The sequence below is a fragment of the Manduca sexta genome, chromosome 7, assembly GCF_014839805.1.
Source record: "Manduca sexta isolate Smith_Timp_Sample1 chromosome 7, JHU_Msex_v1.0, whole genome shotgun sequence".
Classification (NCBI taxonomy): domain Eukaryota; kingdom Metazoa; phylum Arthropoda; class Insecta; order Lepidoptera; family Sphingidae; genus Manduca; species Manduca sexta.
Genome location: NC_051121.1, coordinates 595,372 through 622,116, shown reverse-complemented (window position 1 = coordinate 622,116; position 26,745 = coordinate 595,372). Strand labels below are relative to the sequence as shown.

Sequence of the window (26,745 nt, the reverse complement as noted above, 5' to 3'; positions counted from 1 at the left end):
ATTTGGCATTTCAAGAGCTACCCTATAGACGTTTATCTACATAATAAATAGTACGCTTCGACAGGATTCCTATCAAAGCTGTTGTAGAATGTAACCTTTGTTGTAACCAATATTTTTTTATGTGTTCTATTTTTGTAAATATTTGAATGTTGTTGTTTTGTTGTTTGCCTAGTTAAATTTTTTACTCTGAAATAAACACTTGTGTCAATAACACATTAGTTTAACTTAATTTTATAAATAACTCAGAACATATATACCAATTACTTACAACAAAAGCTAATGTGAAGTGCCTATTCGTATTGAAAAAAAGCACATAATGTGTTTTACAGTTAAAAACAGTGGTTTAACAAAACAAATTTCTTAAAACAAAAACAAAGTATTTACCAGGGGTACCCAAACTAGGCCGTGCCTGTACCTTGGGATACCATTAAAAATTAAATATCGCATAAAATTTGTAATTGCTTGGAGAGTATTGATCAATATTAAAATTAAAATTATATGAGTATTGATTGACGATGAACGCCAAGACTGATCATAAATAATAAACTCCACCCAGATTCACAGCATTTTATATACAAGTACGGTGATCTGACCTGAACCTCATGGTACCCGAAGTGGGGTCCAGATAGAGTGTCAACTGATGAGAGACGAGATCTCTCGCCAGTCTTTACAATTATGCTGGCCTATTTGAACAGGATATACACGGGCTAATCTCAAAACAACTCATATAGACTACTGTGGCGGATTTTATGAGTACCGTGGGCGCCATCAGGACGGATACAAATATCTTACTGCACTATGTTGATGATCCTGTGACTTTAGATGTTGTCTCAAATTCACTACAAAATACTTCAAACAGAAAGAGAAGGGGCAGGGATTGACAACAATTAGTCATTATATATATATTCAACGTTATAGTTCTGTATGAAAATTATCTCTCTCTCTCTCTCTAATCGTTCTCTCAATGCTGAGGATCGTGACCCCTGTCACTTGGTCGAGTATTGGACAGCTGATCGCCAGGCATAACGTTCCTTCGCCAGATGCAGTGCCTACGGAATGAAAATTATATATGATGAATATTATATTCGATTTTGGATACCTATATTTTTAAAGCCTCATATTAAATGTCCGATTATTGGGTAAAGGCTTCCTATTTCTTCTTCCAATTCTTCCGATTTTTCACTATCTCTCCAATCTGATGAGTGTATGAAATCTAGGTGAATTGAATATTAAGTTAAAACTATACCTTGATTATACGTGTGCCCAAACCCTTAGAAGATATTATCAAACTACCGATTACTGACCGATAGAAAAACCCTCAAAGAATGTTTAGCTCAAACAAGTTACACGGTTGACCTCGTTCTTCTCTTTGATCTGTGCTTAAAGGGGTTATCGAAATAATGTTTCGAATTATTATTACCGATAACTTAGGTTTTGGTCAATTGTAACATTTTTCTTGGAAGGTCGATTGGAAAAGTTTTTTTCGTATGAGAATTTAGATGAATAAATGTTATGTTTTTACTGAGTATCTGAGGGATGTCATACAATTCTATCATGAGATGATTAAACCGCTCGCTTGACGGACGTGAGCGACAGGAAAGAAGTGTCGAATGTAAATTTATTTCTTCATAGGGATCAAAATATTGGTCAGGTTATTTGACCTTTTTCTATGTATTCTTTTTCATAAGTAAGAAAGAAAAGACATTTATTGGCCACAGATTGAGAGGTAAATATAATTTACAATAAATTATACTTCTTATGAGGTCAGGGGATAAAAAACAAAAAGAAAAGACAATTTTATAGTTAGGTTAGATACATAAGTCCTTAGATATTCACCCAGTGTAGATGGTGTATATCCCACCACAACAGTGCCAATAGGATCTAGATCAGCATACTCCAAACAGCAAATGCTTGACGCTAATTTTCATCCAGACTGTAGTGTAATAAGTAATAAGAGACCCATAAGTCAAAGATTGAAATGTTGCGCATCCCCTGGACAGCCAAACGTACTAAAGTGTCGATACTTAAGGAGCTAAGGAGCTCAACTAGGCTTTCGACCATCTGCCTGAAACGATTCCTTGAGTATTTCGGCCATATTGCCTGGAAGAATGGTGACAATCTTGAGAAGATCGTTATTACCGGCAAAGTCCAGGGTAAAAGAGAAGACCAAATCCGCTCCGCTCTTGACAGCGACATGTACGAAGCAATCCACGTTGCAGAGAACCGGCTCGGAATAAAATGATCCGTGTAGGAGGTCACGACCCTCAGAATTGAGGACATCGACGCAAGAAGAAGAAGAAGTCAAAGATTTTAAATTATTGGAAAGAAATGTATCAGTAAAAGTACTTACAACACCGTCAAATTTATAGCAAACCTAACTAACTATAAACAGCTACAGCAAAGTAATTATTTTATAACAATGTAGGTGCTTCATAACTTGTAACTAATATTTCGGAAATCATTATTAAGCGGTGAATTAGTTGAAGTGTTCATTCATTACGTCCCGACTGAAGTGGAAACCTTGATTATGATTTACTATAATTGTTTTATTATACATTAATATAGTTTGAAGTAAATTATATAATAATAATAATATCAGCCCTGTATTATATACTTGCCCACTGCTGAGCACGGGCTTCCTCTACTACTGAGAGGAATTAGGCCTTACTCCACCACGCTGGCCTAGTGCGGATTGGTAGACTTCACCTTCGAAATTCTTATAAAGAATTTCTTAGATATGCAGGTTCCCTCACGTTGTTTTCATTCACCGTTAAAGCAAGCGATAATTCATAAAGAATACACACATAATTTTTTAGAAAAGTCAGAGGTGTGTGCCCTTGGGATTTGAACCTGTGGACATTCGCCTCGGTAGTCCGTTCCACAACCAACTAGGCTATCGCCGTACCAAAGTAAATGCCGTCGTAAATGAAATAAATTAGTGTTCAGGTAATGTATTTTGATAATGAAATTATAGATTATGCTGGTGGTATATCCGCCCGGATAGCGACCACCGTACACAAGGTGTTAAAACCCGCCATAGTGGCCCACGTAAGTATGTCGCGTTCCGGGATCAGTCTTTATGTCCGGTTGCAATAGGCCGGCATAATTGTGCCAACTGTCGAGGGTAATCAGCTCTTGTTGGTCAACATTCTATTGGACCCCACTCCACTTACTATGGGGTGTAGTGGAGTCATTTTATCGTGCATGGATATAAAAAATATTTTACTATGATACAATTACTAAGGTCTTGGATTTCTCAATTATCTGAGAGTCTGTACGGAATTATTGCTTCGTCTATTTCTGCTTCCAGGCTGTGTCAAATATAGATGTGTTCTCATTTGAAAACCATTATAAGCAGTATAATTACTTTACAGTATAAAATAAAACAGCCTAATGCCTTTTATCACCGAAGAAGTAGGAAGAGGTGCAACAGGTGCACTCATTTCCTGCTGTGTTTATTTCGTCCCATGATGTGATAGGGGGCGAGCCTATCACAACATCGGGCCCAAATTCCAGACTACAGTCTGATACTGAGTAGAAAAACCAATATCACTGCTCGACGGGGAATCGAGCCCCATATCTCAGCACTGCGTCGTACCGTAATACAACTACATCATAGAGGCAGTCATGTAATATATTAGTTAATTCACCAGCATTTAATTGTATGTAAACAAAATCAAAGACAGCCCAATAAAGCAAATTAAACCTTAAAATAATATTATTACGTACTAAATCCCTAAATACCAATAACATAAAGTCATAAATCCAACTTTCATTGATTAAGGGAAATTATGTATTCAGAGCAGAAATCCACAAAGCTGACCTTATTAATACGTCTGTGATGCCCATGGGCCCCCTCCAGCATCCTGTAATGGTATCATTGCCTTAATTCCATAGGGAGTTGGCCTAAAATTGCCCGGGCGTTTGATTTTGTACCTTGGGATGTAGTAAATATTGGATAGTTTTGTTTGTTTATTGCTTTTAGGGTGGAGGATTGAGATGTTCTCAGTTTGTATGAAAGAAATTAGTTGTGTGTTAAAACATTGTATCTAATTTAGTCTATTGTGTGGCTTAGCAGACTTGGGGAGTGGTTATCACCTATATACAAATTATAAAAACAAAGTTCTCTAAATCTGTCTATATGTGTACGATTTTCTCAAAACCTACTGGACGGATTTTTGTGCGGTTTTTACTAAAAGATAGTGCAATTCTGGAGGAATTTTAAGGTTAACAGTACAATTACGCTTTTAAGTAAATTGATACCTACCTAACTCCTACTGTCCAAATTTACAAAGATACGCAATTAATGAATATAACCCAATCATATAAATATAACACTAGTGTCCTTATCAGAAAGATATTAACGAAAGACATTCACTCAGAAATTAACTTTATTAAAAATACAGACTTACACAAACGTACTATAAGACAGGGAAATAACATCTATTTAACTTTTCCAAGAACAAATTACGGAAAAAACAGCATTTTATTTGAGGGAGCACAGCTGTATAATAAATTGCCAAAGAGCATAAAAGATACTAAATCTATACGCACCTTTAAAAAACTATTGAAAAGCCACATCTTGAAGGATTTCTCGTTAATAAAACATTGAAATTAGTAAACAAAAAACACACAGACGTTGCTGTTGAACCTTAGACACGTTAGAATACCATAGCGTAGCTAAATCGGTTTAAATATTTCATTTCAATTGTTGTATTTTCTCTACAAGCGATTTTTTGTTTGAGAAAATAAATGTCTATAAACATATTTAAATATATCGATTAATGTTGAAGATGTCGCGTGGCTGTAAAAAATCTCGTAGGTCTCAATTTATACGGGAAATACTTTGTGACACGCTGATTTCATCTTCGGCGAAGCCGCGGGCACAACTAGTACAAAAATAAACATACTTTTTGAGCGCATTGTTTTATAATAATATCAGCCCTGTATTATATACTTGCCCACCGCTGAGCACGGCCTCCTCTACTACTGAGAGGGATTAGGCCTTAGTCCACCACGCTGGCCTAGTGAGTGGCTGGCATTGTTTTACAAGTTACATATTTTATAGCTGAAGGAGACTGACACGCGAGTACCAATACTCATACAAGTCTATCCAAATATAAATTTCAACAAGTACGCGTTGCTTTGAGAAAGAGTCAGGACATGATTTGTTTTATAATATATTATTTGGAACTGTTTTAAGAGGAATATTTCCGTCATGTGTATATTTGTTACGTAATTTTAACCATTTATCCAGCGCAAGCAATGGAAGCTCTCAAAAGAAATAAATATTCCCCGTTTTTACACCATTTTCGAGGATGGTCCGCTCCTATAGGCCATAGCGTGATTTTATATAGCCTTTAGCCTTCCTCGATAAATATCTATCTTGACTAAGCTATCCATAACTAAAACAATTTTTCAATTCGAGACAGTAATTCGTGAGATTAGCACATTCAAACAAATATAAACTCTTTAGCTTTATATAATAGTATAGATAAGTATAATATATTATATAAACTTATATGGCTATATGGCTGTGCGGAATAGTACAGAGCGCTTTTTATATGAGACTAAAATATATACCCCAAAGTACTTAATTATCCGCCTTAACTCCACACACATAAGATTTCAATTCGTAAAATTTGTGATATTAAAATTAATACAGCCACATTTCCCATCTACACGCCAAACACGTACAGTCCATCCGAAAATTATCTCAAACAAAGTATAGTATTTTCTGGGAGGGATTCAGGTGCTATATAAACTACGCGCTGAAATCCCACGGCGGCCATAACTCAGCCGGGGGTGGTGAATTTTAGACTACCCACGTTTTGTTGGAATTTGGAAAAATACTCGCTATTCTCGGTTTAATCTACGGTTGTGGATTAGTTTTTTAAGATTTAGATGTTTTTTGTGGAAGTTTTAACTGTACGTATGTATTTTTGTAAGGCTTTTTAGGTGTTTGTCTCTGTTATGCTTTATATGGAATTATATACCTATATATATCAATACTGTCTGCCTCGGTGGCGTAGTTGTACTGCATGCGCGGTACGGCAACGCTCTGAGGTCCTGGGTTCGAATCCCGGCAAAGTGATATTTGGGTTTTTCAGCTCAGTATCAGCCCGGAGTCTGGAATTTGTGCCCGATATGGCGATAGGCTCGCTCCCATCATATCATGGGACGGAAGACACTTGGCGAAAAGTGGGTGCCCTGGTTGCGCCTTTGCATATACTTTCGGGGATGAAATGCGTGATGTTGAGTACTAAAAAAATATATCATTTATATATTTGATGTGGATCTCTTCTTGTTTAATTCTCATGAAAATTTCTAAGTAACACACACGCTCACACCTTTTAATATCGAAAGGGTAGGCAGATGTATTCCGTTCCATGATGTGATATAGGGCCGGCCCTTCGCCATTTCGGACATACGTTTCAGATTCCGTGCTGATACTGAATAGATAAACCCGATATAACTTGCCTGATCCGGAGATCGAACCTAGACCCTTAGCACTGCAATCGTACCCTAATACAACCTCACCATAGCAGATTATTTCTAATAAGTGATTACCTACTTTAGTCGATGACCTGCGATAAAAAATTAGTCGTAATGATGGGGTTGTGTTAAGTACTTATGTTTTTACCCTTGAGGAGGTAAATGCGACTGCTAACTTAAGTTCAATAAGAAATAGACGATCTTTAACTAGATTATGAAATCATCACCACAGATGATTCACGCTACTAAATTTTAGTTACTTCGTTGATTCGTGTTAACTGTTTACTACCAATCTTATATAAAAGCGGCGATAGCCTAGTTGGTTGTGGAACGGACTGCCGAGACAAATGTCTGCAAGTTCAAATCCCAAGGGCACACACCTTTGACTTTTCTAAAAAAAAAATATGTGTGTATTCTTTATGAATTATCGCTTGCTTTAACGGTGAAGGAAAACATCGTGAGGAAACCTGCATACCTGAGAAATTCTCTATAGGAATTTTCGAGGGTGTGTGAAGTCTACCAATTCGCACTGGGCCAGCGTGGTGGACTATGGCCTAATCCCTCTCAATAATAGAAGAGGCCCGTGCCCAACAGTGGGACAGTATATAATACAAGGCTGATATATATTATGTATTATGATATTATATATAAAACAAAACTTGATGAATATCCGCGATCTGTGTATTTTATCTTTATCAGCCGTAATGTCTAGCTCATACGACCCATATTATATAATAGCCTCAGTGACCTGTGCATACCGCAACTATTAAATGTTAAGCTTGTATGATATATTTTAGTCTTCACAATTAGAATACCTAGAAATAGTGCATGAATCTCATCAATTCCGCATACCGTAGCAATCCCACTCTTAGTTGCGAAACTCGTATAATTTTTGTTGCAGGGGAAATATTACAGAACTGGTTCATTATAAAAATTCAGATTAATGATTCTGGTTTTATTTAACTAAATTTTGGCATCATTTTTTAAATAAACGCTGATAAATGTTATCTGAAGCATCACTATCTAGAAATTTTTATTTATTTTTCATACGTGCACGATAAAGCTGCACCTGATGGTAAGTGGATTGGGGTCCAATGGAATATTGACTGACGAGAGATTTCCCCTCGGCGTATATTACAAAGTGGCAATAGCCTAGTTGGATATGGAACGGACTGCCAAGACGAATGTCCGCAGGTTCAAACTCCAAGGGCACACAGCTCTGACTTTTCTAAAAATTATATGTCTATTTTTTGTGAATTTATCGTCCGCTTTAACGGTGAAGGAAAACATCGTGAGGAAACCTGCACATCTAAGAAGTTCTCTATAGGAATTTCGAAGGTGTGTGAAGTCTACCAATCCGCACTAGGCCAGCGTGGTGGACTAAGGCCTAATCCCTCTCAGTAGTAGAGAAGGCCCGTGCTCAGCAGTGAGCAAGTATATAATACAGGACTGATATTATTATTATTATTTTATATAATACAAAGTTTTATGTCTTTTTTAGTAAAAAGAAATTAATCATTCTGAAAGACAAAAGCGGAATCATAGTGGAACGTTATTTATAATATCAATGTATAGCGGGTAGAATAATAAAAATCAGTTGTATGGCAGACTCGGTATTATTTGCGCTCTGCACTAAATCACCTTAAAATCTTACAGATAGATTGTCTTTTAAAAGTGTTACGAAGACGAAAATTTTAGATAGTCTGGTCAACAAATGCGGCACAGGAAATATAGCGGCAAATTCAAAAAAATATACCTTATAACCGCGGGTAAACATCAAGTGACTAATGTTTTTATTAAAGATCGTTAAAATAAAAAATATTTTTTTAATAAAAATAAATCTTCACGGGGTTAAAAACCACAGATTCTTTTGAATTTGCCGCTTTTTTTGTGAGACGACTCGTTAGCTCTGTCATTTTTCTAATAACTTACTTAAGTCCTTTTAATAGTGAGCCAGCAATCTGTCTGTTCCTATATCGTGAGGCTGTCTACGACATACGTCTGCGTAGATTAGTAACCTCAATTTTTGCCAGTCTGTGGTTGAGCTTCTGAATACTAGATAAGTTTTGTTCAGAGTTTGGTTATCGTACTATTTACAACCCTACAACCTGGAGTCCATCAGAGAAGCGTGAAGAAATTAGGCAGCCCGACATAACTGTGCGATCGTTTTGAGATGTTATCTCTTGTCGATGGACTTTCTTTTCACTTCACTCCACATCAGGTGCAGTGAAGTCACTGCACCGTGATTCTATAAAAAAATATCGTCAAAGGGCAAATTTAATATATTGCATGCACACTCGCTTTTATCTCTGAAGGGGCAGAGATGGAACCATGGCACCAACTTTACGTCGAGTGCATTCCGTCTCATAGATAGTCCCGTGATAGGGATTAGAGCGTAAGCCTGTATATATAGGCACAAATTCTAGACTACGGGCTGATACCGAAGAAAGAAACCCAATATAACTTTGTCCGATCTCAAGATTTGAATTCGAGACCTCACAGTGGTAATGATCGCGCACACTACAATACGCTAGAGGTAGTGGAGTCCATTGACAAATTACAATATATCTGGAAATTATGTTTCAAATAATGGGATAGTAGTAGAGGACATAAAATAAACAATATTAAATTGGTATGACCTTGAAAAAAAATTGACCTATTTGCACCTTAATAGGGTTATCTATTTATATAAAAATGAATCCCTATTTCCCTTGGTAACGTCATCACGCGTGAACGGCTGGACCGATTTCACTATTTTTTTGTTGTTGTGTTTGTTATTATCAGGAGAAGGTTCTTATGAAAGAAAAAAATCAAAAAATTGCGCGGAAAATTAGAAAATTTAAGAAAAGTTAACGAATATATTAATTCTATATAACTGACAATTGTTTGAAATAACTGCCAGCGATTGACAGAATGCGCGCTGCAAATTTATAGTTAAGACGGGACAACGTCTGTCGGGTCAGCTAGTAATATATAAAATTGTTTTGTTAGAGCCCATAGTATAATATATAGTATATTTGTATACAACTGAATGACGAGTTGACCACGTCTACATGACTGTATGGCAGCATGATCATGAGGTCATAAGCGACATTTCTACCTCATTGCAAGTAAAAAGGAAATTATTTCGTCTTCTGTAGGTTTTAAATTGTAATGGTCTGTTTGAATAAATTTGTTGTATCGCATTAATGTCATCTATCCGTCTTAAAGCTATTATTGTGCTGATGTTTCAAGTGTTTTATCTCGTAATGGATCACCCAGGGACGCATTTGAATTTCAGGAGAGGGGCATCGATCTCACTTAATTATTTTTAATATTATATTTTTGAAGTGGATAAACAAATAAAATGTATTATTTTCTTCTGCGTTACGTTTTTGTTCGTGGGTGGGAATTCCCAGAGGGGTTTTGATTAATATACACAGTGAAAGAAAATTTCAAATCTTACATCATAACGTATAATCGTGGGACTAGGTGACGATTTCTTCTATTTTACTTGTGTTATGGAAATTGAATTGAAATTTGGATGAGCAAAACGAAACACTTTTCTTACCATGTTTTTAGATTCTAGAATATTCTCCTACCTAGAAACGGATAGGAGATAATATTTCACACAATAAAATTCGTAACATTGACTGGCAGACAACAAACAACTTAAACCGGAGCGCGGTGGCTTTAAAAGCATGAAATGGCTAAGTAAGGAATAACAATGGATTTTTTAAATTCATCCTTTGAGGTTTGAATCTCATCGGGCACATTTTAAGAGTATTAATATAAAAATAAATCTGTTTATATATGGTCGCTATAGATTGCAAACCGGGTATCGATATTTTTGAGCCATTGATTAAGCGATTTGATTTTTTTATGTAATCTTTAGATTAGCCTAGAGTATGATCCAGTGAAATTTTATTGTGATCAGACAACCTGAAGTCCTCTGGATATATATGTGTAATTAATACAATCAATTCAGAGTTATGGCGGGTCGCTAGATTTCGCCTTTTAGCCGTCCGTAAATATAAATGAATTTATAATTTCAATAGAAAATTGACTTGTAATGAAATTTGAAACTAAATACATCGTAGGGAATAGCTTTATGTTTTCTATTATATGTTTGTAAAGATAGACATAATATCTAATAATGAAGATTGATCTATTCATCTACTGTAGACATATTGACTATATTCTTTGGTATTAAATTACTAAATTCAGATGAAAAGCAGAATAATTTTATATTATTGAAAAGCGTTCATTTTTAGAACAGCTGCTGCAACAAGGGCGAGTAATATTTTGAAGGCAAAAATATTTGCTTGTTCACAAGTTGTAATTCTAAAATAAAATAGGTCGGAGTCAATGAACTTATCCAACATATTACACGAACAATTACAAAACGCTATAATTCTATTCAATTCAAAACCATAACCTATGAAATGTGCAACTGCTAGTTGCCATGTTGATATAACTTTGATAAATCACTTTGTTCTATTACTATTCTGTATTCTTCACCCTAAGACCTCAGAAGAAGGAGATGAGGTCTCATAATCCCCAGTATTTACATTTATATATCACACTCCTTCAAACTGTAATATTTAGTATTTGTACTCTGACAGAAAGAGACTGTGGTGGCACTTAACCAAAAGGACTCTCAAGCCTGCTACAATATAAACTGATCAATATTTTTTTTATTACACTTTGTTAAAACTACCCGCAATAGCACTTGCCTGTTCGATGATTGATTGCGGAGTTAAAAGTACAAACACACTCCCGGTTTTGTACAAATACTATTAGAGGTATTCATTTGTTTTTTATTTTATTTCGGCTCCGTGGAACCGTATCCATGTCATGCAATTTGTAATAGCGCCATCTGTTATTCATTATAGTAAATGACGTTTGAATTGTGCAGTTATAGGCAATATTGACAGAGTCCAAAGATCGATACAAATACTTTTTATTGTAACCATTGTTAAATAGACAAATACAAACAAGATTATTACATTTTCTTAAATCTGTGGTGTGCAATGTGCGGCCTTATCGCTACAAGCGATCTTTTCCAGGCAACTTTTGTATGTAAGAAACAAAAATCACATTATTCGATCGATCAATATTCGTAGTCTTCAATCTGTAAGATTGGAAAATAGATACTTGAAATGAATAAATTTTCGTAACAACTGTTTTCGTAAGATATAATAACTGAAATTTGTCATTATGAATACTCCAAAAAATTAAAAATATAATTTAATAAAATAGCAAATTTTCAGTTATCAAAACGCAGAAAGCATTGATTTCTCCAAACATAAAATATAAAATACGATTTGAGTAAGTACATTTTACAAGACACGAATCTACATTAAAATTTGAATTCGGAACACAAACGACACGAAGATTTGTCCCCTGTTCTTCGGTCCAAGTGTGTGCCAGGGCTGGCTCGCGGCCACGTCGCGCGCTATTCCGGGCGATGACCTCTTTATCCCGGCTCCTTGCCACCGGAACAATGACAGTTCGGCATTACAAAACGCGGAAGCCCTATTAGTGAAGATCTTTTGTCATTGAAAATTGTTCGAAAATAATGATGTTCCGCGACATTTGTTTGAGATTAATTGTTTTTATTGATTTGTATGTTTATTTTGAATCTTAGTTCTTTCTTTAATTACAATAAAGAAAATAAACATACAAATCAATAAAGACTTTACGAAAATCATATTTACTAGATTAAGATCATGTCCCTTCTACATAAGTGAATGACTAACGTATCAAGCGAGTTTATTACATGAGATCACTCTTATACAGAACGAATACATGAGAATTGGATTATATAATGAAAGAATGTATTATTTTGCGGACCTTCTAAAATCTCGCTTGCACCACACATTCCTCTATGTTTCAATTTTTTTTTTAACAATATTCCATACTTTGACTTATATATATCATTATGCATAGACATGGCCTAAATTAAAGAATTTTTATCTTCATAATCAATGAGGTAACTTCCCGAGATTAATAGAGAGCGGAACTGTAAACTAGGACGGAAACCCGACATCGATGCGTTCTTCCTTAACTATCCAACGCCGCAATGTATTTTTTACTCATTTTCATCGACGCCATAGCGTAGTAGCTGCGTTGCACTTGATGTTGCAGTCCAATACTGCTCTAAACAACAATCAAAAACCAATTGTATTTTTTTTTTCTCCTTATCATGTTTTGTAGTCTTTACCTTAAACTGATATTTTGCTCTAAACAACAATAGTAATTTTAAGTTATAGTCAAAAGAATATTTTTATCCCAACAATATATTATTTATACTAGCATAATATTATACTTACTTCACACTAGAAAACTCCATAGCTCATCCCGTACTACTGTAATAAATAGATAAAGCCTGTCAGACTCATGCATACAATAGAGCTCCCGTATTATGCTACAATAGGATTATCTTTAAAACCTCCATAATAATAAAATTATTTTACCGCGAACGTCTAATAACATCAATATGTTTATAAGTTTGACGTGTTTCGCTATACAGTTCAACGCTAAGCGAATTCTGGATACTAAACGATTTAGATAATAATTTCTGATTATCTCATTTTTTGTAAATATGTACCGCAAAGTGACTCCAGTACGGTAACGGTGAAGGAAAACATCGTGAGGAAACCTGCACATCTGAGAAGTTCTCTATAGGAATTTCGAAGGTGTGAGAAGTCTACCAATCCGCACTAGGCCAGCGTGGTGGACTAAGGCCTAATCCCTCTCAGTGGTAGAGGAGGCCCGTGCTCAGCAGTGGGCAAGTATATAATACAGGGCTGATATTATTTATTATTATAAAGTGACTCCAGTGCACCTGATGGTAAGTAGAGTCCAATAGAATATCGACTGACTAGAGATTATTACCTCTATGCAGTTAACATAATTATGTCGGCATGTTGGAACTGGATATACACAGGCTGATCTCGAAAGTGAGACTTATGTGGGCCACTATGGCGGGTTTTAATACCTTGTGTCCGGTGGTCGCTATCCGGGCGGTAAAAATTATATATTTATACCACCAGAAAATTCATTATATAGACTTTAGTGTAGATGAAGTGTACTTAGATTGTGAACCGTGACATTCTACTTATTCCATGGTGGTAGGTCTGTCATATGTGACAGGTACCCTGGGTAGATACCACGGCAATGTCTATTTCTGCCGCCAAGCAGCAGTGTATAGCCAGTGCTGTGTTTCGGTTTGAACAACATTGTAGCCAGTATAACTATTGGACATGATAAGACTTAACACCTCATGTCTCAGGATGGCTTGCGCAGTGTAATAAAGACAAAACTTTGTAATTCAAGGTGTTGGGTGGTATGTCTTCTGTTTATGGGTGTTCGTATCGCTTACCACCAGGCGAACGGCAAGCTCGTCTCACCATTCAAAGCATAAAAAAAACATGATACGATAACGATTGAACAAGATTCGTATCCAAGTCCCACCAAATACATACATGACAGCTTTCGTATTACGAAAAAAAATGTTTTCGAAAAAAAATCACCCATTATGACATTATACTATGTTTATGGTATCATTTAATGTCCAAATAAAACACGACTCTACATAATCTATTTAAAGCCTATTTTTATCCGCACTATACTAAAACAAATTCTGAAGGGTGTCGGGGATGAATATAAACCAAAAACAATAAACGGCCTCTATTTCTGTCAGATAGATTTAAGAGAACTCGTATCAATTTAGAACAAAACAAACATACATAATTACAGAATTAATATAATTATTCAAATATATAATTACAAAGTTATAAATAAATGCCGGAATGCTCTTTTCACTGGAGTTCACTTCATTTTCTAGCTAAAAGCAGACAAATATTTTGCACACAGTAAATATCAATTTCCGACCAAAATTACCATCTCCGTTGACTTTTATAAGGCTACAGGCTGTATTAAACAGGCCCGAGTGGCCGAGATGTCAAAACGTAGGGAAGTGAATGTAGTTCATAGTTCATTGTAGTCGTTCTTTTGTACCGGGTCTGTTTAATTTTGTTCAGACTCTTGAGTTTACGGCTATATTTTTATACGAATACAAGGTTTATTTTCCTTTTATGATTGTATTAAAATAATTTATCGGTGTTAATAAAACAGATCTAAGTTGTTTATGAATATTATTTTTATTACAGTGTGGTTAATATTATTGTATGTAAAGTTTAAATTATACAACTAAAATTTCGCGTAAAGTGCAGTTAGAAGTGCAATAACTACGTAGTTCACCGAACTCATATTCGTTCTATAATTGGCACGTATTTCAAATCCGAGCAACTCATGCGTGCTTTAGTCTCGAATTTATGTTTAGTCAGTTTCACCATTAAACCAGACTTTATTGGTTACACACGTTATTATATACAATCTAAGGCTTCGAGCTATATAATCTGATCTTATAAAAAGACAGTGAAAATCTTTAGGGAAGGCTTATATTGAGCAAGGAATTTCTAAAGGTTGAAAAAAATAAATAGAAGTAGAATGATTTGATGAAATGACTCGAGTCACTCAGTAAAGTTCCCTCCCTACTTTAAGGTCACCCTGGAAACCTAAATAAACACGATCGACGCGCCCCGAGTCATAGTTTGCGAGCGACTGCTACGTTTTGATAAAGATAAATGTCACGTCTTCGCTGAAGACCTTAATGCGTCGACTTAAAATATCTTTTGAAGTGGAAAATTAATTTCACGGACAATTTTTCTTAAATTCCAGTTATGTACAGTTTTTCTAGGTTATGTGTGTTTTGATATATCGGTACCCTTCTGACTATACCAATACCATTGTATTCTTAATGTAAAATTGTAAAATAACACTTATACAGTAAGCTTTAAAGGCGAAATTACCTTTGATGCGTTTGTCATCGTCACATCAATCGTATAACAGAGTTAACAAATTCTTAAAGAACTACAATGATACGAATTCTTCAGTATCGGACTTTCCTTTTTATATTACATTAAGGGAATGTTTTAGTGACCACTATGTTACCGATATTGTCAATGGAATTAAAGGACAGTGTAACACATCTAAGGGACCACAAGATGGAACCGTGTGTTTTGTGACGTCATAAAAACTTTAGTGTCTTGGGACTCCTAAAGTATTTAAAGGGACCCGGTTTGACTTAGCAGGGAAGATGTTTTAGCGCTATAGCTATTGAATTATAGCTCAACTATCGAACTATATTCAAAACTAAAAACTTGCGGCACCATTCAGCTAGAAGAATTTCGTTTAAAAGCCAGCCAAGACATTGACAAAGTATACGCAAGTCGTACTGCATACGCACTACAACTACGCTATCATGACAGTCAAGTTACTCCATAAAAGCGTCCCAAGTTTAAAATTTTTGATAAAATTACGCGAAAATATTTCATATGTTCTTTGTGTATTGCACAACTTAATGTTCTCATATTGTAACTTTATTATTTTAGTAATTTTTTAATATATATTTCTCGTGATGTTGTCTAGTGGTATGATTATGGCTGAACCGGCGTCATACCATAGTCCCATTAAATATCAACATAATAGCTTTTGTATTACGTGTTTTCGAAAATTATCATATCTTTATAGACGTGTTTATGGTATCATTTAATGTCCAAATAAAACAAGACTTTACATAATCTATTTAAAGCTTATTTTCATGCGCACTATGCTAAAACAAATTCTGAAGGGGATCTGAGATGAATATAAACCAAAGGCAGGCGGCATCTTCCAGGAAATTGGTATCCGCGCCACAATTCCTTCACGTATACAGAATGCAATAAGGGTCGCTATGTCGGGCATTCGTGATTTTATGAATGGGAAATTGTGATTTAATGTATTGTTGATGATTTGTGATATGGAATTGGTGTTTTTTGTATATTATATTTGTTTATATTAACGGCTATATTTACAACGTATCGTCTAACAACTACGTCACCAAGGCAATCAATATACGATTACCTTAATTAACTTCTTATATCGCAATGCTTATATCTGCCGCCAAGCAGCAGTGTCTAGTCGCTGTTGTGTTCCGGTTTGAAGGATATTGTAGCTAGAGCAACTACTAGATATAATGAGATTTAACATCTCACGTCTCAGGATGGCGAGCGCAGGGGAATACCAAACAATACTTTGTAATTCAAGGTGTTGGATGATGTTTCTACGGTTTATGGGCGGTCCTATCGCTAACCATCTAGCGAACGGCATGCTCGTCCCGTCATTGAAAGAAATAAAAAAAAAATATATATAAATCAACTGAATGCTAAGCTTCAATTTCTTTTATTTTATAATACATCGTCTGTAACTGTCAATTAGTTAAGTTATAATCCTATGTATTTAAATGCAAGCTGTGTTTACCTAGAAGTAAGTTTGTCACATTAAATTCAACACTATTCTAAGCTATAATATAACATAATGTAATAATGTGAAAACCATTGGTGGACCGACTATACGGAGCTATATTTCAGCGAGTCGCTATGGTTGATTTTTCCCTGCAATAGTTTCGATCCAGCTCTTAATATATTATCAAGCCGCAGTTAAACTAACTTATCAGTTCATGCACTAAGTGTTCGTCTATTTTAGGTATAAATTTCTATAAACCCCTGTGATTTAGCTGCACCAATGCACAAAGTTTTGTGTAGTTGAACATTTACGCGCCATTTGCTCGCTGAGAAAAATACGAGTGCAATTTCGCATAACACTTTGGCTAGAGTTTATTTTAAACTTAAGTTACTATGTATTTGGGATGTGGATATATCTGACTACTCTCTTTTTATGGAATTGTTAAATAATGTTAGAATTAGACTTATACTGTTTATTCTTTTGGATCTATGTTAAATTTTGGAGGAAAATCAAGTCAAAATAAATAGCCTAAGTTATTTATGAGCAGTTTAACGTCCAATGTGTAGTTTTCAATTTTAGTTTAGTATTTAATTCCAGAGTACAATAAATATATAAAACAAAGTATAAATAAAACACTAATTACCGCGATAGAATCCGAAAATTAGTTTAATTTCAATAATTCCAGGGTTTTACTATTTACGAAGTTTCAATGCTTGTCATCGATGGCATTGACACTATTGTTCCATACATATATAAACACTTACGTTTTTATTCCAAAAGGGGTAGGTAGAGGCAAATTGTGTACTCGCCATGTATATTCCGTCCTGAGATACGACGAGGCTATCTCTACAACGGGCGCAAACTCCAAAATCTGGTCTGATATTGAGCAGAAAAACCCAAAATCACCTTCCTCGACCCAGGATTCGAACGTGAGACATCAGCGCGCTTGTCTCGACATACAACGTCACCAAGCCTTTTAAATTAAAAAAACTCACCATTTTAAGTCTATTAACCACAAATATATTAATTAACTAGAGATAGTAATAATACAGTATAAAAAAGCATTAAAATCAAAATATGAAAGTTTTAATTACACAAAAATATTACTATTGGAAAATTGAAACTTAATCCTGTTTGTTATAATTCCGATTTTATTACAATATGGACTGAGTAGGACGTTAAATGAAATAATGTAACTAAAAAACCATAGCCAAAGGAAAAAGTAGGAATAATTTTCTTTTGAAACAATACCTTTGTTCGAGCATGTTCGTTACGCTAAATATCAAAGAGATAATTGAAAAATGAATAGCATGTAATTCCAATATTTCTTTCCTACCTTTGATTCGATATATGAAGTTATTATGACATTGCGTTAAAAATGAAACCACATACAAGTATCACATTTGGTTATTTGTTTCTATACAACTATGACCTTTTCTGTGAATTCCCGCAAGTTGCATGGGACTTAAGGTTGAGCATAATTTGAACTTAAACCTTGTCCTAAACTAAACACAATATAGTGCTGAGGAATTAATCGTGAGGTTTGAGCGCGACCCTCCAGCACTCCGACGTCAATTAGACCGATCTCACATCGTTATCTGTCCTCTAGGTATCATTAAACTACGTTCTAGATGCCTTTTTCTTCTCCATGAACATTAACGAATCAAGGTCAGACGCTGAAAAATTACTTTGTTTTTAGATCAAAGTTGGTATATTTTAGTTCAATTATAGTGTTTTTATTGACTGTATTTATGGGACATTATTATCTTAATGAGTACTACGTAATTACTTTTTTATGACTTGGAAAAGCAACAGCTAAATATAATTTAATAGGTTTGAAAAATACTGAATAGCTATTTGTAGTAGGTAAATAGTAATATTATGTAGAAGTGTTTAATGATATCAGCCCTGTATTATATACTGTCCCTCTGCTAGGCACGGGCCTCCTCTACTACTGAGAGGAATTAGGCCTTAAACCACCACGGCGGCCTAGTGCGGATTGGTAGACTTCATACACCCTCAAAATTCCTATAGAGAACTCCTCAGGTATGCAGGTTTCCTCACGATGTTTCCTTCACCGTTAAAGCAAGCAATAATTCACAAAGAACACATACATTATTTTGGAAGTGTGTGCCATTGGGATTTAAATCTGCAGACATTCATCTCGACAGACCTTTCCGTATCCAACTAGGCTATCGCCGCTAGAGATGTTTAAAGAATATTAAATATGAGTGAAGTAATTACATATTGTAATGAAAGATCTTGCAGTGTCATGCGGTATTTAATTTTAAATCAACTTACAATTATCAAACAAAGAACTTGCCTTTATTTAGTGATATAAAAGAAATTTTATAGAACACTCTGCCTTTTATAACAAAATGTATAATAATTATAGTATCTCTTTTTCATTCTATAATTTTACTGCTTCTTGAATGCATTAGCCGCCTTTTACTTCTTATTGAAACATATTCTCCATTGTATTGTTTTTATATCTTAGACATACAACAAAGAGTATAACATACAATAAATACTATGCAAACATTTACATTTACCAATGAACCTTATTACTCTGTTACAATAGTTCATAATTTTATTACTATAGATGTACAACAGAGTTTAACATAAAATAAATATTTTTAAACATTTAATTTTTCTCATGGGTCTTATTATATTATTCACATAAGAAAAATCGCTCGCACCTTCTGTTGCGATGGTTCATAAATCATTCCTTTCAGCCCAAGGGTTTCAAGACAAACATAGTACTGGCCGACCCATTAATCGTACTAATCTAGACGGAAAACGTCCGGCGAAGCGATTCTAAGTGGGCCTATCGGAAACATGATTTAACGTGGCATTATTACGTCAAGAGGAAATCCCATACAAATATCTCGTGTGGTGAGATTTGTATCCGATTAAAAAATATAAATTTTAAACGAGTGCTAAGTTCAATAGTATGATATATGCCTTGGTTGTTGACTTCAACGACAAAAAAAATGAGATTTAAGTGGATGCTAAGTAGTGTTGCCAGATTTTTCAGTAGTTAAGTAATTAGTGAGGGACAAATGCCTTAATGCGCTAAAAATACGGGATTTTAGTTTTTTACCTGGGTCAAATAAGAAACAAAATTATTTTGTGACATTTGTTTTTTTTTAATATTTGCAATAATGAATACAATTAGAATCGTAATTAAAAACAGGAATCAACTCGCTTCTTGTTAAATTTATTAAAAACCGAGTCGTATTGATATGTATCCGAAAATGCGAACGTTGCGTGCGTAAATACTTGTCAATTGTAGATCGATCGATTTACGGGACAGAGCCTGTCTCGCCGGGAAATTTTAAAAATTGCTTAAATACGGGACATCCCGCTAAATACAGGACTTCTGGCAACGCTAATGCCACGTTCAATGATTAGTCCTGATATTTATTAAAAACATAATTCAAATATTTTATAAAAACTTAAAATATTATTTCTTCCTCTAGTTTAGGATAAATATATTTAAGGCTGATTTGACTGGTTGTGAGTGTTGTTAAATGGCTCAAAATGGTTCGGGTAATATTACACACGGTATTACTCGCCATTCTGTTATCTTTAACTTGGCTGGACACGCTACCTCGTGTCTAGATTCGCCCGGACAGCGACCGTACAAAAATGTGTTAAATCCGTAGTGAGCCACGTTTACATAATATGCCTAAAATGGTAAACGCTAAACAAAATATTTGTAACCTAGAATATAAATAATTTGAAATAGTTTCAAAAAATGTAAGAACCAATCTCTTTGCCCGATATTTTTAAATGAAATTTATGTCAATTTTTGGCACAAAGCAAGTTCGTAAATTATAGTTAAGTAATGCTTCTTATAAAACAAGTCTACAAATGATTCGAAACAATTTCATGTAATCTCTTTGTTTAATTAACGAACAATTAACAGTTCTTATTAAAACACCAACGTAAAATAAACCAAATATTTCTTTTTAAAATAACAAAGCAAGTGTACAAGGAAAAATATTATTCCTACTAATTTAAAAGCGCTTCCATAATAAACGACCCAAGAGAGCGTTATAATTATTTTAATTAATTTTTATAGCTGTCTTGCATTGTAGGTTTTTTTTTAGCTTCCATTTCTTTGTTGTTTAGTTTGTGAAGGAATATTATTGTATGCACCTCATATTTACATTTACGGAATTTTTGCAACATCGTTTAATTATTAAACGAATAAAACCAATAACTGAATATCATAAATATTTCTTAAATTTTCAGATATTACCAAATAGTCCGACATAAAACCGAAATTGCGTCATACATCAAAATTCCGCGCTGACAGATTTACATTACAACACCGATGTTAAAAAACGCTAAAAATTTATCGAGCTCAGTCATTCTCCTTGACCGCAATACGTCTACACAATAAATATTTACGCAAAGCTAAACAGAAACCACATGTTGTTAAAACAACCTCGTGGAATATGATTTAAATCGCATGATGGCTAACCATCGGCTATTGTTCCACTGTTTAACTAATAGAGTTTGATTAATGTACACTTTGTTGTTTCAGGCGGATGTAAACACCGAGCCGAAATGATATGAGCATGCGCGTGGCGTGGGCCAGGTGGTACTGGGTTGTGATACTTACCACGAGCGCCGCACGGACAGCTAGCGACTGGCTCGATTGTGCCCACATCGCCACCTGCAAGTGCAAGTGGTCATCGGGTAAGAAGACCGCCAGTTGCGCCTCTGGTGACCTGCGCCGCCCGCCGACGCTCTCCTCAGATATACAAGTGCTCGACCTTCACGATAACCCACTGAGAAATCTGCCTCAGGAAGTATTCTCTAACATCGGTCTTCTCAACCTACAACGATTGAACTTGCGAGCGACGAATCTTAGATCGATACATCCAGATGCATTTTTAGAGTTAAGGATATTAATTGAAGTGGATCTTGGAGACAACGACCTCGCGCATCTCCCAAAAGACATATTCAGGGGCAACGAAAGACTACGTCTGGTTGTGTTGACGAATAACCCTTTGACGGCGCTTATTGCTGACCAATTCCCGCCACTGCCGCATTTGCGAATGCTTTTACTAGACGGGTGTAGATTAAGGTCAATACACACTAATGCTTTACGTAACTTGAAGTCGCTAGAGACGATAGATTTACGTAGAAACCAACTTACATTCCTCCGTTTGATTACGTTCTCACTGCCGGCTTTGAAAACGGTGTCCCTGTCAGGTAATCCGTGGAAATGTGACTGCAGATTACGCGAATTTAAAGACTGGTTTTTAGAGAGCAAGTTAGGAACGGAAGATTTACTCTGTGTTGAACCCACGGCGCAGGCTGGGAACAAGTGGCGCAACGTGCCTAGTGAGAGTATGTCGTGTCCGCCTGAAGTACGGACCAGTACATTAGTAGTGAGAGCTGAAGTAGGAGTAGCCACTTCTTTTGGTTGTTGGGTCCATGGAGTTCCTAAGCCTACGGTATCATGGCTTTTTGACGGCATAGATGTACATAACAGTTCTATTGACTGCGATATGGAAGAGACAGAGACAACGGTCGAAGAAGATTCAGAAGAAAGAGTTCCTGGTAGCGTTAGATGGGTAAACATTACGTTATTGAATGTTACATCAAATGCAGCTGGAGAATGGTCTTGCGTAGCAAAGAGTGTAGCAGGTGAGGCTCGAGCTATTATCAGCCTCGTGCTACCAAGATCGCAAACTGCCACGGCCAGAACGGCTCCGGGAATCCCTCAACTTCTAGGTGTGGTGTTTGGTGCTTTAGGTATCCTAGCAACTCTTGGTTTCATAGGCGCTGTGGCTTGCTGGCATTTAAGAAGACGAACTGTGCCTCCCAGTAGAAGCTTCACAGACCAAGAAAAGCGCTTGATTGATGCGTCAGTAGTCGTCAGTTGCGATCGCTCGATCGGTAGTATGGCTTCACCGTGCGATTTTGAGATGACTGAACAATCCTTGGGTGACGACCAACCCAGAACATGCAGTTTCGATCCAGTACATATAACTATTGAAGGGACGCCTGGTACGTTCCCACCACCTCCAGCAGAGTTTGCTGTACCAGTACCTTATGGGAACATCTTCATATCAGTTCAAGTCGCTGGTCGAGGCGAGCCAGGGAAGTACCCTGATTTGCTGAGCGGTGGTGCAACTTTACCGAGAAGGAACAGATCGTGCTGTACTGCTCCTGCTTATGATAACATGGGTCCAAGAGTTACAGCGACAGGAAGCTCTACCTGGTCATTACCAGGCGCTAGTTCAGAGCACCCTGAGGCCTCGGAGACACCAGTGCTGACCTTACCGCCGCCACCGCCTGAGTTTGTCTCGCTTTAGCCTAGGCCCCTGGTACTGGACGCTTCCACGCTGAGGTGACCTGGTACCGACAATATTGTCAATTAGACTATTCCCATTTTATTATATTTACATATGATAATTTTGACATGATTAAGAATATTTGGGACGGTAGGCGGCTAAGGGGTAGCGCTCGTGGAAAAATGAGACTCCTAAATCAAAATTACCGCCAAATCGTCATAAACTTTAATGATGTAAATAGTGATGTGCTAAGTCGGAACGATGTGTGACATCCCGTGAGATTAATACATAAGGTTGTTATCGATATAAATTGTATAATTGCATTTAAAGTGAACTTGTTGATAGATTGGGATACAGATTGAAATGAAAGCGTTATGTTCAGTGTTGTTCGTATATCGATTAGAATTTTTGTGTGTTTTTGTCAACTTTGTTTCGCCCAGGACTGTTATATACAACGAAAAAGCAATAATATTTTACTTTATATTCTGGTGACGGAAATTGCAATAGGAGGTGTCAGTTCGTTTCGAAACAATTTTTCATTCGCTTTGTTACACGCAGATGAACGAAATACTGTGAAGGGGACAAACTGCGTGCAATAGTGACTTCAATTATGATATGTTTGAGTATTTACACGATGCATAGTCCATTATTGATAGCCATTGTTGCATGAAAAAAAAGTCTTCGATCTTTTATAATTTGTGCCCAATGGTAATTTTAGTACAGTTATATGTAATTCCGGATAACTATAGTAACGCCCTTCAACGGATAAATTACGTCGTCATTCATAGAAAAAAAAATATTTGACAGGTTTTTTTATAGGTGTCGAGTTGGATATAAATTCTCCTAGCACCTTAATATATAGTTTTTTTTATATATTTTTTTAATCAATATATAATTTAATCGATTTACGAACAACACTAGTTTAGATCCTTCTTTATTTGTTTCGTAGGCGTTTATGTTGTACGTGTTTCTATAAGTGTCTTCCTAACTTTTGTAAATATTGTTTATTATACAAACTTCCCAAATATAAGACTGACCCTTTTGTCTTGTTTTCGTCTGTCTTTTTAACTATAAGCTAGCGCCATGTTAGTCGGATATTGGATGTCAAAGACTAGAAATAATTCTTCCCATTTACAGAACACTATGGTTTTCTACATGCTTTATTATCTGTTTTACCTTGCGTTATAATTTAATCATTAATAACAGATTTTTTTGAATGATTCACTACAAGAATTGTTTAAAAAATTCTACTTACAACATTTAAAATTTCGTTTTCAAAGATCATAGTTAAATTGACTTTTAAAAATAATAAGTCATTTTTTCCGAATCCGTCTAACGTGGCGTATTATTATGTATAAACTGTACACATTAGTGTAAAGCGAAATAGCTTCTAAACATTTTCTTTGAAAGCAAAAATATTTAATGTAAAAGAAATATAAACTGATCAAGTAAAGTTGGCGTATTATTGTTTAACTTCCTTAAATGAATGGGGTGTCCATAAGTTGTTCTGGGTTTAAATAAAATATTTTTTTAGTCACGTAGGCGAACATAGTTGCACTTATGGCAGGTTAAGGTACATCATAGTAATAATTACGGACATTTACAGGCATTTAGTGCTAGAGGTAAAATTAAAAAACAAAGCATAATGTAACTAAAAAAGCCAGTTCGGACTGAAAGGTAAGAGGAGAAAACATATAAGTATATTTGTATCGCAGGTTGGGTAATATAAGGTGTGCATTTTTGTCCGAGATTGAATCTCTGAGGGTTAACGTGTATTCCATTTTTATCAAAGTTGGCGATAGGATGATAATTCCATAGGAAGAAATCATTCCTCTGTTAAAAACGCAATATAAACAAGTTGCGAGTAAAACACAATCAGGTAATATAAGAATACTTCTTGCAACAGAACTAGGTAAATACAATGAATATTAATTATGATTGTTAAAGGCACTTTGCAATATGAAAGACAAGAAATATCTTAGTGAACAAATTATAATTGTGTTTTCTATTGCTAGTTTTAAATAATTCATTCATTACCTTAAACTAACTAGAGATAAAATATTTTGCTCGTCTGATTATATAGATAGTAAAGTTGGCTATAAAATAGGTAAAGTAAATTTTCCTACACTGAAAACAACTGAAAACCGACAATATTTTTCTTGAATCAAGAATAAAATAGTCAAAGCAAGGCAAATGGAATGGAAACCAAAGACTTAGTTTAAAGATTTCTTATCAGTATTGTTTAGGAAATATCTAAATCTGATGGTTATTTTAAAGTAATTAAAAACAACAACCATGAAACAAGAATAAATTTGAGCTCTAAAACACTGTCATACAAACCACTAAAGGTATTGTGAACACACCAGCAATAGTCTAAGTCAGGTGTTACGACACAAGATAGTTGGAGATCTGACATCTCACAACAACATGCTCAAGTCTATACTTGTTTGTAGGTATCTGTTGTCGCAGTTACAGTCATAACTTCTAGAATATTCATGCTTCTATACAGAAATCGCAAGATGACTTTACTACACCTAATGGTAAGTGAAGTAGGTTCCACATATTATCGATGGACAACAGATGACTCCCGTCGCCAGTCAATATTATCATGCCAGCCTGTTTGAATCTGGATTTGCATATTTCATGTCTTAACATAAGGTTTTGGATGTGATAAACAAAAAAAAATATTTTCAAGTCTCACTTATGATAATACAAAAGTTTGAAATTTTGGGTGTAAATACTAAAAAGAGTTCTGAAGGAATGTGGGGAAAAATGGTAAGGGTAGACCATGCCGTAGATGACACAGCCTTTTCATTCCGAAAACTACTCAGTGACTTCTGTTCTCCATGCAGGTAAAGTGACACTAGTCTACAACTTTTTTCTCGCATTCTATTTCGTTATTACGGCAAGAAAAGCACTATCTTTATTCCACTATTAAGGTAAAAAAAGGTGCAGTAATATTTCCCACAAGTTATAAAAATTAAAACCATAACAAAATAATGCAAATAAAATTCTACGCGAATGTGATCGCTGGCGGACCTAGTTATGAATAAAATGCCAACTTCTCAAGAATTTTAAATGAGTTGAATAGAACTCGAGGAGTAAAGGGAAACTAAGCTGGATTGAAATGTTTATACCTCCAAACCGTTATTATACGAGAAATAAATGTTCTAGATTTTTTTACGAGAATTATGATATTTTTTTTATTTGGTAATAATTTGGATGTTTTTTTCAACCCTAAGACTCATTCGCATCTTTCCACTGATATAACAAGTTTATATAAAGAGGGTAATTAGGTATATTTTAGGAAGCAGATGGGTTATACTACAACACACTAAGAATATTTTAATGCATCATATTTTGTCTCATGGAAGGCAATTGCATTTGTGAAACCCAGAAATCATAAAAAAAAAACTATACATTTTTAGGCATTTCAGTGCAAAATATCTTCACAATTTTGAATTTTAGGTCAATATTCATAAGTAATATAGTTATATATCCTCGCACTAACAAAGCGTGACCTTACTTCGACATAAACTATAACACTTCTTCAACAGAGCATTACCACTAACAAATGAAGTTTTTAAATAATTTAAAAGTA

At 35.3% G+C, this 26,745-nt stretch overlaps 1 protein-coding gene across 1 annotated transcript in view; it reads left to right on the top strand.

The window, feature by feature from the left end:
* LOC115455571 (leucine-rich repeat-containing protein 24) overlaps positions 1–24,579 on the top strand; it is a 50,502-nt gene extending 25,923 nt beyond the window's left edge. Inside the window, exon 2 of the mRNA XM_030184207.2 lies at positions 21,383–24,579. Within this exon, the coding sequence (XP_030040067.2) occupies positions 21,411–23,165 (1,755 nt within the window). The 5' untranslated portion in view covers positions 21,383–21,410 and the 3' untranslated portion in view covers positions 23,166–24,579. The remainder of the gene's footprint in view (positions 1–21,382) is intronic.
* The last annotated feature ends 2,166 nt before the right edge of the window (positions 24,580–26,745 follow it).